Source organism: Oncorhynchus mykiss, chromosome 25 (assembly GCF_013265735.2).
Source record: "Oncorhynchus mykiss isolate Arlee chromosome 25, USDA_OmykA_1.1, whole genome shotgun sequence".
Taxonomy (NCBI): Eukaryota; Metazoa; Chordata; class Actinopteri; order Salmoniformes; family Salmonidae; genus Oncorhynchus; species Oncorhynchus mykiss.
Window position 1 is genome coordinate 6,069,939 of NC_048589.1, and position 14,390 is coordinate 6,084,328.

The following is a 14,390-nucleotide window of genomic DNA, read 5'->3' on the forward strand; positions in this document are numbered from 1 at the left end:
AATCCCCATATAGGGCACTTATACAAATGCGTTCAAATAAGGAGTACACATAAGGAGCGATGTGGGTCAAGTTCAGGGGACACCACTTAGCTAAAGAGGCTCTGAGCTCGGAGGGTCAACCCGAACCTTGAGGGTGCTCTGCAGCACGCGGAGCGTGTGGGCCTTCTCGTTGATGACCGGGTTCTTGTTGCGCCGGATGAAGGACTTGCGGAAGTGGTCGTGAGTTGTGAGCTTGTCGCTGCCGATCAGGGACACGCCACCCTCATTCAGCCGGTGGAACAGCACGCCCATCTCATCCTCCGGAGCTCCTGGTGGGAGGGGGGATTGGGGGTAGAGAGAGTGCGGGGGGGGGGGGGGGGGGAAGAGGGAGAGATGTACAGAGAGAGAGAGACCTTTTGTCTTTCTTTAATGATATATCCTCATTTCATTAAAACTGCACCACCCCACCCCCCACCCCTCTTTAAAAAACAAACATCCCCTGTGCTGCATACTCACCTTGCCCTCTACCTCACAAAACAAAATCCCACATCACTATATCCAAAACCTCACCACTTCTTCTGTCCTCTTCCTGCCTAACTTTGAAAAAAAAAAAAAAGAGGGTACCGCCAAACTAACAGTGCGTTAACTCTCCACCATATTTTATATATATATATATATATATATATTTTTTTTTTAAAGAAATTACCATGGAAAGAATAAAAAAAATGAGTAAGGACAGAGCCCTCCATACCACCTGTCAACTACAAAACACTCCCAGCATGCACTGAGCGAGAGAGAGAATATGTTGTTGTAATTCACTTTTGGCATTGTATTTTGTCATGCTTTCAACACCAATACACCTTATTGAGAAGGAAGGTAGCTGATTAGATATCATGACACAAAGGAGGCAGACAAATAAACACATTATAGAATCCCTGGTGGCACAATTTGAAGACACCGGGGAGAGACAGGCAGACAACAGCCATGATGAAGCTGGCGAAGCCCCCAGAACATTGGGGCCATCTGGTAGAAATTCAAACGTATCCATCAATGGAACCCCCTATAGGCTTATATGACTCTCTTCTTCCACCTTGTGGTGAAACAGAAGTGTTGCGCTCCACCATACAGTACCTGGGCTTCTGCTGCGCCCTGTGGGTGGACCAGGAACGTGCATCTTGTCCTTCTTCTCTTTGTCCTTGTCCTTGTCCTTGCCCTTGTCCTTGTCCTTGCCCTTCCTGGCCCGAGGCAGTGTGTTGGACAGGGTTTTCTGGTGTCCATCAAACACAACACATTAGATTAGTATGGAACATCACTTGCTTTTTTTTGTTCAATGAGTGGTTGGAGGGAAGGACAGAGCGAGAGGTAGAGAGGTGGGAAAGGGCTAGAGGGAGCGAGAGAGAGAGAGAACGAGTAACCAGAAAAAGAAACAGAGAACAGGTAAGTGTGGCAGACTTAGGGAGAGTTCTGACTTGGACCTCTATTCTACGGCATTACTAGGGCCAAGATTTTTTTCCTGAGCATGTCCTCTGACGAGAAAAAACTGAGTCGGTTAAGAACAAATTGTTATTTTACCGGTACGATGACGGCCTGGCAAGTAACAAGAGACAAAAAAACTAATCTAATAAGAAGAAGAACAGTACAGTGCAGGATAAGACAGACAACAAAACACAAAAAGACAGAAACAACGTATGTGTTTGTGTGTGGTTCTCCTCACCGTGTAGATCTTGTTTCTGTGTGGAGAAGGAGAAGACCCCTCATCTTCTGACTCGGTCTCACTGTAACAATCTGTCCACAAAGACAAAAAAATAAATAAATCAACCGTAGCATTATTATTTCCACTTGTCCATACCAGTTGTCCAGACAATTGCGCTTACAACGCCACGGGTCGTGGGTTCGATTCCCGCTGGGGACACCGATACGGGAAACAATGTATGCACACACGACTGTTAGTGGCTTTGGATAAAAAACGGTCAGCTAAAAGGCATACATTATTATTAATATATACGGTGCATTCGGAAAGTATTCAGATCCCTGGACTATTTCCACATTTGGTTACGTTACTGCCCTACTCTAAAATGGATTTGAAAAAATATATATATCGACCCACAATACCCCATAATGACAACCCAAAAAACAGGTTTTTAGAACATGTTTCAAAATGTACGCATTAAAAATGAAATGCCACAGTCTGCAAAGCTGTCAAGGCAAAGGGTGGCTACTTGGAAGAATCTCAAATATAAAATAAATGTAGATTTGTTTAACACTTATTTCGGTTACTACATGATTCCATATGTGGAATAGTTTTGATGTCTTCACTATTATTCTACACTGTAGAATATAGTACAAATAAAGAAAAAAACCTTTTGACTGGTACTAGGTATATATATATATATATATATATATATATATATATATATATATATATATTATTTTATCTATGTATTTGTTTTATAACAGACAACGATGAGACGACCTATAGGGAGGAGGTCAGAGGCCTGGCAGTGTGGTGCCAGGACAACAAACCTCTCCCACAACGTTAGCAAGACAAAGGAGCTGATAGTGGACTACGGGAAATGAAGGGCCGAACACGCCCCCTTTCACAACAACAGGGCTGTAGTGGAGCGGGTCGAGAGTTCCTTGGTGTCCACATCACCAACAAACCAAGAAAGTTGTGAAGAGGGCACAACAAAACCTTTTCCTCCACAGAAGACTGAAAAGATTTGGCATGGGTCCCTAGATCCTCAAACAGTTCTACAGCTGCACCAGTGAGAGCATCATGGCCGGTTGCATCACCGCCTGGTATGGCAACTGCTCGGCATTCGACCGTAAGGCGCTACAGATGGTAGTGCGTACGGCCCAGTACATCACTGGGGCCAAGCTTCCTGCCATCCAGGACCTATATACTAGGCAGTGTCAGAGGAAGGCCCAAAGTCGTAGACTGTTCTCTCTCTCCTACCGCACGGCAAGCGGTACCGGAGATCCAAGTCTAGGTCCAAAAGGCTCCTTAACAGCTTCTACCCCCAAGCCACAAAACTGCTGAACAATTCATCAAAATGGCCACCCGCACTACTTGCATTGACACCCCACTTTGTTTTTACACTGCTGCTACTAACTGTTTATTATCTATGCAGTCACTTTACCCCTACCTAAATGTAGAAATTACCTTGACTAACATGTACCCCGGCACATTGACTCAGTACCAGTATAGATTGTTGTACCGTTATTGTTATTTTATTGTGTTAATAATAATAATAATAATAATAATAATAATAATACTACAAGTACTACATTTTTTAATACTACATTTTTTTACTTTAGTTTATTTAGTAAAAACAAAACTTTTTTTTAAAAACTGCATTGGTTAAGCGCTTGTAAGCAAACATTTCACGCTAAGGTGACCTGTTGTATTCAGCACGTGACAAATAACATTTGATTTGATTATTATATATATATATATATATATATATATATATATATATATACACACACACACACACACACACACACACACACATATATACAGTTGAAGTCGGAAGTTTACATACACTAAGTTGACTGTGCCTTTAAACAACTTGGAAAATTCCAGAAAATTATGTCATGGCTTTAGAAGCTTCTGATAGGCTAATTGACATCATTTGAGTCAATTGGAGGTGTATCTGTGAATGTATTTCAAGTTCTACCTTCAAACTCAGTGCCTCTTTGCTTGACATCAAGGGGAAATCAAAAGACATCAGCCAAGACCTTGTAGAGCTCCACAAGCTCCATCTGGTTCTTCCTTGGGAGCAATTTCCCAACGCCTGAAGGTACCACGTTAATCTGTACAAACAATAATACGCAAGTATAATCACCATGGGACCACGCAGCCGTCATACCGCTCAGGAAGGAGATGGTTTGTCTCCTAGAGATGAACGTCCTTTGGTGCGAAAAGTGCAAATCAATCCCAGAACAACAGCAAAGGACCTTGTGAAGATGCTGGAGGAAACCGGTACAAAAGTATCAATAGCACAGTAAAACAAGTCCTATATTGACATAACCTGAAAGGCCGCTCAGCAAGGAAGAAGCCACTGCTCCAAAACCGCCATAAAAAAGCCAGACTACGGTTTGCAACTGCACATGGGGACAAAGATCATACTTTTTGGAGAAATGTCCTCTGATGAAACAAAAATAGAACTGTTTGGCCATAATGACCATCGTTATGTTTGGAGGAAAAAGGGGGAGGCTTGCAAGCCAAAGAACAACATCCCAACCGTGAAGCATCATGTTGTGGGGGTGCTTTGCTGCAGGACGGACTGGTGCACTTCACAAAATAGACGGATTCACAAGGAAGGAAAATTCTGTGGATATATTGAAGCAACATCTCAAGACATCAGTTAAGTTAAAGCTTGGTCGCAAATGGGTCTTCCAAAAGGACAATGACCCAAAGCATACTTCCAAAGTTGTGGCAAAATGGCTTAAAGACAACAAAGTCAAGGTATTGGAGTGGCCATCACAAAGCCCTGACCTCAATCCTATAAAAAAATTGTGGGCAGAACTGAAAAAGCATATGCGGGCAAGGAGGCCTACAAACCTGACTCAGTTATACCAGCTCTGTCAGGAGGAATGGGCCCATATTCACCCAATGTTTGACTCAAGTTAAACAATTTAAAGCCAATGCTACCAAATACTAATTGAGTATATGCAAACTTCTGACCCACTGGGAATGTGATGAAAGAAATAAAAGCTAAAATAAATAATTCTCTCAACTATTATTCTGACATTTCACATTCTTAAAATAAAGTGGTGATCCTAACTGACCTAAGACAGGAATAGTGAAAAACTGGAGTTTAAATGTATTTGGCTAAGGTGTATGTAAACTTCCCACTTCAACTGTATCTAAATCTAATCTCTCTCTTTTTTTAAAACACATTTGTTTGGTTACCCAGACAAAGATAAGAAAACTCATGGAGATACTCCATTTAAACTAGTCCAGTAGTAGGCTGGGAAACCAGCCTCTAATGTATTTTTTGATTTGGCTACTGTCAGGGACAACTGTAAGATGGAAAATGGTGACAAAATACATATCTTCATCCAATCAAAATCTCAAGATTTCATGTAAAGCTTCTCCTACCCTCTTCGCTGTCCGGTGGCCCTTTGTGGAACTTCTTGTGTTTTTGGATGGCTGAAATCAGACAGTTGATCCACCTGCAGAGGAAGAGACAGCATTCACTCCAGGGCTTGTATTCATTAAGCTATTAGGAGTACTGATCTAGATGGAAAAGGTCAACTGCTGTATTACCTAAATGCTGAGTGAGTGTGGGCGGTGGAGAGAAACAAAATGGTGCAGTTTGAGGCCAAGTGGTGTAGAGTGATGCGGTGCTGGAGATGGGGGTGTGAGTAGGTGGGTCTGGGCAGGGGTGATGTTGTGTATGTTCAAGTGCGTCTGTATGTTGTCGGAAGTTTACATTCACCTTAGCCAAACACATTTAAACTCAGTTTTTCACATTTCCTGACATTTAATCCTAGTAAAAAATGACCTGTCTTAGGTCAGTTAGGATCACCACTTTATTTTAAGAATGTGAAATGTCAGAATAATAGTAGAGAGAATTATTTATTTCAGCTTTTATTTCTTTCATCACATTCCCAGTGGGTCAGAAGTTTACATACTCAGTATTTGGTAGCAATGCCTTTAAATTGTTTAACTTGGGTCAAACATTTCAAGTAGCCTTCCACAAGCTTCCCACAATAAATTGGGTGAATTTTGGCCCATTCCTCCTGACAGAGCTGGTGTAACGGAGTCAGGTTCGTAGGCCTCCTTGTTCGCACAAGCTTTAAGTTCTGCCCACAAATTTTCTATTTTCTAGGATTGAGGTCAGGACTTTGATGGCCACTCCAATACCTTGACTTTGTTGTCCTTAAGCCATTTTGCCACAACTTTGGAAGTATGCTTAAAGCGACCAAGCTTTAACTTCCTAACTGATGTCTTGAGATGTTGCTTCAATATATCCACATAATTTTCTTCCCTCATAATACTGTCTATTTTGTGAAGTACACCAGCCCGTTCTGCAGCAAAGCACACCCACAACATGATGCTGCCACCCTCATGCTTCACGGATGGGATGGCGTTCTTTGGCTTGCAAGCCTCCCCCTTTTTCCTCCAAACATAACGATGGTCATTATGGTCAAACAGTTCTATTTTTGTTTAATCAGAGCAGAGGACATTTCTCCTAAAAGTATGATCTTTGTCCCCATGTGCAGTTGCAAACTGTAGTCTGGCTTTTTTATGGCGGATATGGAGCAGTGGCTTCTTCCTTGCTGAGCGGCCTTTCAGGTTATGTCGATATAGGACTCGTTTTTACTGTGGATATAGATACTTTTGTACCCGTTTCCTCCAGCATCTCCACAAGGTCCTTTGCTGTTGTTCTGGGATTGATTTGCACTTTTCGCACCAAAGTACGTTCATTTCTAGGAGACAGAACGTGTCTCCTTCCTGAGAGGTATGACGACTGCGTGGTCCCATGGTGTTTATACTTGCGTACTATACGTGGTACCTTAAGGCGTTTGTAAATTGCTCCCAAGGATGAACCAGGCTTGTGGAGGTCTACAATTTTTTTTCTGAGGTCTTGGCTGATTTCCCCATGATGTCAAGCAAAGAGGCACTGAGTTTGAAGGTAGGCCTTGAAATACATCCAGAGGTACACCCCCAATTGACTCAAATTATGTCAATTAGCCTATCAGAGGCTTCTAAAAAAAGCAGTGACATGAGTTTCTGGATTTTTCCAAGCTTTTTAAAGGCACAGTCAACTTAGTGTATGTAAACTTCTGACCCACCGGAATTGTGATACAGTGAATTATAAATGAAATAACCTGCCTGTAAACAATGGTTGGAAAAATTACTTGTGTCATGCACAAAGTAGATGTGCTAACCGACTTGCCGAAACTATAGTTTGTTACCAAGAAATTTGTGGAGTGGTTGAAACATGAGTTTTAATGACGCCAACCAAGTGCATGCAAAACTTCAGACTTCAACTGTATGTGGATGTATTGTATTGTAAAAAAAAAAAATGAAGGAGCTTTTTTAAATTTTTTTAGATCATATTGAATATGAATACACAGACAGGGGGAAACTGATCCTAGATCGGCACTCCTACTTTGAAAGCTTTATAAATACGGACCGGGCCATCAGGCAGCTTCTAGCACTCATTAGAAACGAGAAGAAAACACTGGAGGGAAGAGTTCCAAAAAATACCACATGTTGAACGAATGCCTGTGAGGCTAAAGCAGGCTACTGGGAATACATTGTCTTTATGTACAGTTATGCACGTTGAATTTCCTCCAAGCAACCAACTACCCCACTGGGATCATTTCAGAAAAGAAAATTCAGCTTATGCCCACAAGTCTTTATTTTAAACTGGAACAACAAAAAAAAACATACGTGATTCTCTGCCTATTTCTGTAGCACTAACTATCCGCTAGAAGGTGGCAGCGAAGACTATAGCATATGCTCAGAAGTCAGTACTCATACCTCGCTTTACCTTACCGGCATGTGATCAAACTATTTGAGGTCTGTGCGGGAGAGATAAAGGCTCTGCTTTAAGCGTGTGCCTGTGTGTGCGTGAGAGAGAGAGAGAGGTGGCACCAGACCGTGGCAGAGACAGGGATAACAGCTGTATAAATGTTTTAGAGCAAGACTTAGTGAGTGGGATGGAGAGATTCAATCTATTGTTGATTCTGTCACACAGCAGTGATCATAGAGGAGTGGAAGTGGTATCAAACAACCCATATACCATCATAATGTTCCAGTTTGTTCAATAAAACCTAATGTGACATACAGGGCTGTTACGGTGACCGTATTACCACCACACTGGCGGTCACGAGTCATGACAGCAGTCAAATTCCATGTGACCGTTTAGTCATGGTTATTAGGCTTCTCCAAGCTCAGATGCTGCTGGTGGTCATTAGCAGCCTACCAAACTCGCTAACTGCCTGGTACTCAAGCACTCTATTGTCCCTCTAATCACTCGGACATCAATGCAAATGTAATCAAAAATCTAAATCTAAATCACGAGTGCCCATGAGTTAATGTTGCGCAATATTTCTACAGGCTATGCAATTGCGTGAGAAAACAAAGTTTAGAATTGGCCTTTATTGAAAATAGGTGGATCCCATCAGCTTTCTACAGGCTAGGCCTAAAAAAAATAATAAAAAAAAACGTCCTCTCACTCAAATATTTGTATGAACATAAGATTCAACAACTGAAACAAACTGAACAAGTTCCGCAGACATGTGACTAACAGAAATTTAATATTGTGTCCCTGAACAAAAGGGGGGGGGAGGGGGTTCAAAATCAAAAGTAACAGTCCGTATCTGGTGTGGCCACCAACTACATTAAGTACTGCAGTGTATCTCCTCCTCATGGACTGCACCAGATTTGCCCATTCTTGCTGTGAGATGTTACCCCACCAATGCACCTGCAAGTCCCCGGACATTTCTGGGGGGAATGGACCTAGCCCTCCGATCCAACAGGTCCCAGACGTGCTCAATGGGATTGAGATCCGGGCTCTTCGCTGGCCATGGCAGAACACTGACATTCCTGTCTTGCAGGAAATCACACACAGAATGAGCAGTATGGCTGGTGGAATTGTCATGCAGTAGGGTCATGTCAGGATGAGCCTGCAGGAAGGGTACCACGAGGGAGGAGGAACGCACAGTGTTGAAATTGCCTGCAATGACAAGCTCAGTCCGATGATGCTGTGACACACTGCCCCAGACCATGACGGACCCTCCACCTGCAAATCTATCCCGCTCCAGAGTACAGGCCTCGGTGTAACACTCATTCCTTCGACGTTAAACGCGAATCCGACCATCATCCCTGGTGAGACAAAACAGCAACTCGTCAGTGAAGAGCACTTTTTGCCAGTCCTGTCTGGTCCAGCGACAGTGGGTTTGTGCCCGTAGGCAAAGCTGTTGCCAGTGATGTCTGGTGAGGACATGCCTTACAACAGGCTTACAAGCCCTCAGTCCAGCCTCTCAGCCTATTGCGGACAGCCTGACCACTGACGGAGGGATTGTGCGTTCCTGGCGTAACTCGGGCAGCTGTTGTTGCCATCCTGGACCTGTCCCGCAGGTGTGATGTTTGGATGTACCGATCCTATGCAGGTGTTGTTACAAATGGTCTGCCACTGTGAGGATGATCAGCTGTCCATCCTGTCTTCCTGTAGCGCCGTCTTCGGCATCTCACAGTACGGACATTTCCATTTATTGCCCTGGCCACATCTGCAGTCCTCATGCCTCCTTGCAGCATGCCTAAGCCACGTTCACGCAGATGAGCAGGGACCCTGGGCATCTTTCTTACGGTGTTTTTCAGTGTCAGTGGAAAGGCCTCTTTAGTGTCCTAAATTTTCATAACTGTGACCTTAATTGCCTTAATTGCCTAAGCTGTCAGTGTCTTAATGACCGTTCCACAGGTGCATATTCATTAATTGTTTATGGTTCATTGAACAAGCATGGGAAACAGTGTTTAAACCCTTGACAATAAAGATCTGTGAAGTTATTTGGATTTTTATGAATTATCTTTGAAAGACAGGGTCCTGAAAAAGGGATGTTTCTTTTTTTGCTGAGTTAATATTTATCTATCAACTTTCCTAATAGGGCTGGGCGATATGGCCAAAATCTCATATCCCGATAACGATACAGCACATTCTGTAAATTCAATGAATAAATAGTTTATATAAAATGACTGCATGTAAAGGCCAATTTCTTATTACATTTTGAATTATACTCAACAAATAAAAAGGTACTTATTCATATTTGATTATTTCTCCTTTTATTTAGAGTCTTTGTGCAAATGTTCAATTGAGCATATAACAAAATATAAAATATGAATGAATAAAATAGAAAACACTTCAACTCCTGTTGCAAACAAAATAAATATAGGCCTAATATATATATATTATATTATATTATATATACACACACCCCCGTTTCTCGACTGTGTAAATTGGAGCCATGTCTTTGCAGATGTAAGTTGTAACGGCAGCTGTTATCTCCTTCCATCTTCGTGATTCTTTGCCATATGGCGTGCTGTTGGCAAAAGCCTCTTGCAACGTCTGAGTCGGGGGTTTGTTTTGAGCACTCGACTGTACTTTCTTGGGTCTCATCCGTACTGTCCCAGATGATTCTTGTGCAAGTGGAAACTAGATTTGTGGTGTTTGAGCCTGTTGTCGGGACCGGCCTGCGGCATATTTTGCAGAGGGCGGTTTTCTGGTCCGTGTCAGACTTTTCATACCCAAACCACGTCCATGCGGCTGAAGTAGCCCCTGTTTTAGGTACGAGCTCAGGAACCAAAATTCTCAAATTTGGACTCAGACCAAAGGACAGATTTCCACCGGTCTAATGTCCATTGCTCATGTTTCTTGACCCAAGCAAGTCTCTTCTTATTATTGGTGTCCTTTAGTAGTGGTTTCCTTGCAGCAATTCAACAGTCTCCGCTGAACAGTTGATGTTGAGATGTCTCTGTTAATTGAATTCTGTGAAGCAGTTATTTGGGCTGCAATCTGAGGTGCAGTTAACTCTAATGAACTTATCCTCTGCAGCAGAGGTAACTCTGGATCTTCCTTTTTTGTGGCGGTCATCAGAGCCAGTTTCAACATAGTGCTTGATGGTTTTGCGACTGCACTTGAATAAACTTTCAACGTAATGATGGACTGTCGTTTCTCTTTGTTTATTTGAGCTGTTCTTGCCATAATTTGGACTTGGCCCAAATAGGGCCATCTTCTGTATACCAACCCCTAACCTTGTCACAACACAACTGATTGGCTGAAACGCATTAAGAAAATAAATTCCACAAAATAACTTTTAACCAGGCACACGTGTTAATTGAAATGCATTCCAGGTGACTACCTCATGAAGATGTTTGAGAGAGCGTGTGCAATGCTGTCATTCAGGCCAAGGGTGGCTACTTTGAAGAATCTCAAATATGTAGATTTCTTTGGTTACTACACGATTCCATATATGTAATTTCATAGTTTTGATGTCTTCACTATTATTCTACAATGTATAAAATAGTAAAAATAAAGAAAAATCCTGGAATGAGTAGGTGTCCAAAACTTTTGACTGGTACTGTATATTATTTAGTGTAAAGACAACATTAAATTAAGAAGTCTGATGGGTGACATTATTAGCCTATCACTTGTGAAAGACAAGAAACAATGCATACCTTTTTTTTGCGACTTTTTCAAGTCATAGTCGCACACCTCATGTATCCAAGCCCACGAGCCTATATGTTTCGTATTACAACTAAAGTGGACAAATAACTTCTTAAAATGAAGCACATTCATCCGCTTTATAACCAGTGTCGAGCCTGGCGTGCGGCAGGTAGCCTGGCGGTTAGGAGCGTTGGACCAGTAACCGAAAGGTTGCGGGATCGAATCCCCGAGCTGACAAGGTAAAACTCTGTTGTTCTGCCCCTGAGCAAGGCAGCTAACCCACTGTTCCCCGGGTGCCGAAGACGTGGGTGTCGATTAAGGCAGCCCTCCGCACCTCTCTGATTCAGAGGGGTTGGGTTAAATGCAGAAAACACGTTTCAGTTGAATGCATTCAGTTGTACAATTGACTAGGTGTCCCCCTTTCCCTAACTGGCATACACAGGCTGTGAGTTTGGGGAAGATCCTTTTCACCATAACAATGTGCCTTTATAATAGAGCATTACATGCAGAATCACATTTGCCATCAATTTTGAGAACAGTGTCTTCCCACTAATTGATTGCATTTTGGAACATTCGCTCTTATAGCCTACTGCCATGTGCACATTCAAAATGTTAAGCTAAATGATCAGCCTCGTTGCTTTTAAAAGGTTTTTTGATGCGAGTGGTTTTTATTAATTTGGGATCTATCGCATCCTACAATTGTCCCAGAGTATGTTTGGAAAATCTATTTATTGCACGAAAGAACAAGTTGACCAATAGAATAGGTGAACTTTTGTAATATGGGGGATAGTAGATAGTAGATTGACAAAGGCTGCTATTGCTGTTCGTTAGGCCTACTCATCTTGTTGGCTGACAAAAAGTAGGCAACACGGACTGTTGTAACATCTTTAGTATGCACCTCGGAATTCGATAAGAGGGACGCGCGCAGTTGCGTCCCCCGATGTGTCTATCTTCATTCACTTGTAGCCTACTTCTTAGCTGAAATGCCTAAGAGAAGGACCCGATCACGTGACGTGCATTGGCTACATCTGAGAGAGCCATGTAAGTGAGAGGTGCTTCAGAGCACGGCAGCCGGGGAGAAGGGATTTACAATTAGCCTATTATATTCAGCCCAAGGGCAAAATGTCCCCTTTGGCAGCGAAAGGCATTGATTTTTTTTTAGGGGGCATTACGGCCACACAAGGGGGATGCCGCCAAGAGTGTGTGCAGCTTGCGACTTTTTTCAAATCATCAGAACATCAAATCATGCATGAACATCATGCAGCCTTAAAATATATTAAAACATCAAAACATATGGCACGACGTTTGTATCACAACAAAACATATGGCCCGACGTTTGTATCACAACAAAACATATGGCCCGACGTTTGTATCACAACAAAACATATGGCCCGACGTTTGTATCACAACAAAACATATGGCCCGACGTTTGTATCACAACAAAACATATGGCCCGACGTTTGTATCACAACTAAACATATGGCCCGACGTTTGTATCACAACAAAACATATGGCCCGACGTTTGTATCACAACAAAACATATGGCCGACGTTTGTATCACAACAAAACATATGGCCCGACGTTTGTATCACAACAAAACATATGGCCCGACGTTTGTATCACAACAAAACATATGCCCGACGTTTGTATCACAACAAAACATATGGCCCGACGTTTGTATCACAAAAAAACATATGGCACGACGTTTGTATCACAACAAAACATATGGCCCGACGTTTGTATCACAACAAAACATATGGCCCGACGTTTGTATCACAACAAAACATATGGCCCGACGTTTGTATCACAACAAAACATATGGCCCGACGTTTGTATCACAACAAAACATATGGCCCGACGTTTGTATCACAACTAAACATATGGCCCGACGTTTGTATCACAACAAAACATATGGCCCGACGTTTGTATCACAACAAAACATATGGCCGACGTTTGTATCACAACAAAACATATGGCCCGACGTTTGTATCACAACAAAACATATGGCCCGACGTTTGTATCACAACAAAACATATGCCCGACGTTTGTATCACAACAAAACATATGGCCCGACGTTTGTATCACAACAAAACATATGGCCCGACGTTTGTATCACAACAAAACATATGGCCCGACGTTTGTATCACAACAAAACATATGGCCCGACGTTTGTATCACAACAAAACATATGGCACGACGTTTGTATCACAACAAAACATATGGCCGACGTTTGTATCACAACAAAACATATGGCCCGACGTTTGTATCACAACAAAACATATGGCCCGACGTTTGTATCACAACAAAACATATGGCCGACGTTTGTATCACAACAAAACATATGGCCGACGTTTGTATCACAACAAAACATTTGGCCCGACGTTTGTATCACAACAAAACATTTGGCCGACGTTTGTATCACAACAAAACATATGGCCGACGTTTGTATCACAACAAAACATATGGCCCGACGTTTGTATCACAACAAAACATATGGCCGACGTTTGTATCACAACAAAACATATGGCCGACGTTTGTATCACAACAAAACATATGGCCCGACGTTTGTATCACAAAAAAACATATGGCACGACGTTTGTATCACAACAAAACATATGGCCCGACGTTTGTATCACAACAAAACATATGGCCGACGTTTGTATCACAACAAAACATATGGCCCGACGTTTGTATCACAACAAAACATATGGCACGACGTTTGTATCACAACAAAACATATGGCCCGACGTTTGTATCACAACAAAACATATGGCCCGACGTTTGTATCACAACAAAACATATGGCCCGACGTTTGTATCACAACTAAAGTTGCATAAATACCTATACAGCCACACGTGCACTTCCTTTGAAATCGTTTGGAGAAAATATCCTCTCTCTTTTATTAAGCCTTGTTCAATTGTGTTCTACATACTATAAAATAATACAAAATAATGTCACAGAATTCTAAGCAAATCTTGTCTGCTAAATGAACCAGTGTAGCCCACAGCCATATGGCATAGCGGCAGGGTAGCCTAGAAGTTAGAGCGTTGGACTAGTAACCGAAAGGTTGCAAGTTCAATTCCCCGAGCTGACAAGGTACAAATCTGTCGTTCTGCCCCTGAACAAGGCAGTTAACCCACTGTTCCTAGGCCGTCATTGAAAATAAGAATTTGTTCTTAACTGACTTGCCTAGTTAAATAAAGGTAAAAAAATATATATAAAAAAATA

The 14,390-nt window shown here is 42.2% G+C and overlaps 1 protein-coding gene across 4 annotated transcripts in view; it reads right to left on the bottom strand.

Annotated features, from left to right (window-relative positions):
• The window catches only part of cnksr1 (connector enhancer of kinase suppressor of Ras 1), a 128,276-nt gene that overhangs the window by 2,142 nt on the left and 111,744 nt on the right, over positions 1–14,390 (bottom strand). For all 4 annotated transcript variants that reach the window (XM_036962457.1, XM_036962458.1, XM_036962456.1 and 1 more), the window contains 4 exons: positions 5,087–5,160; positions 1,694–1,764; positions 1,111–1,246; positions 127–308 (listed from right to left, as the gene is read on the bottom strand). In XM_036962457.1, coding sequence (XP_036818352.1) covers positions 127–308; positions 1,111–1,246; positions 1,694–1,764; positions 5,087–5,160 — 463 coding nt within the window. The remainder of the gene's footprint in view (positions 1–126; positions 309–1,110; positions 1,247–1,693; positions 1,765–5,086; positions 5,161–14,390) is intronic.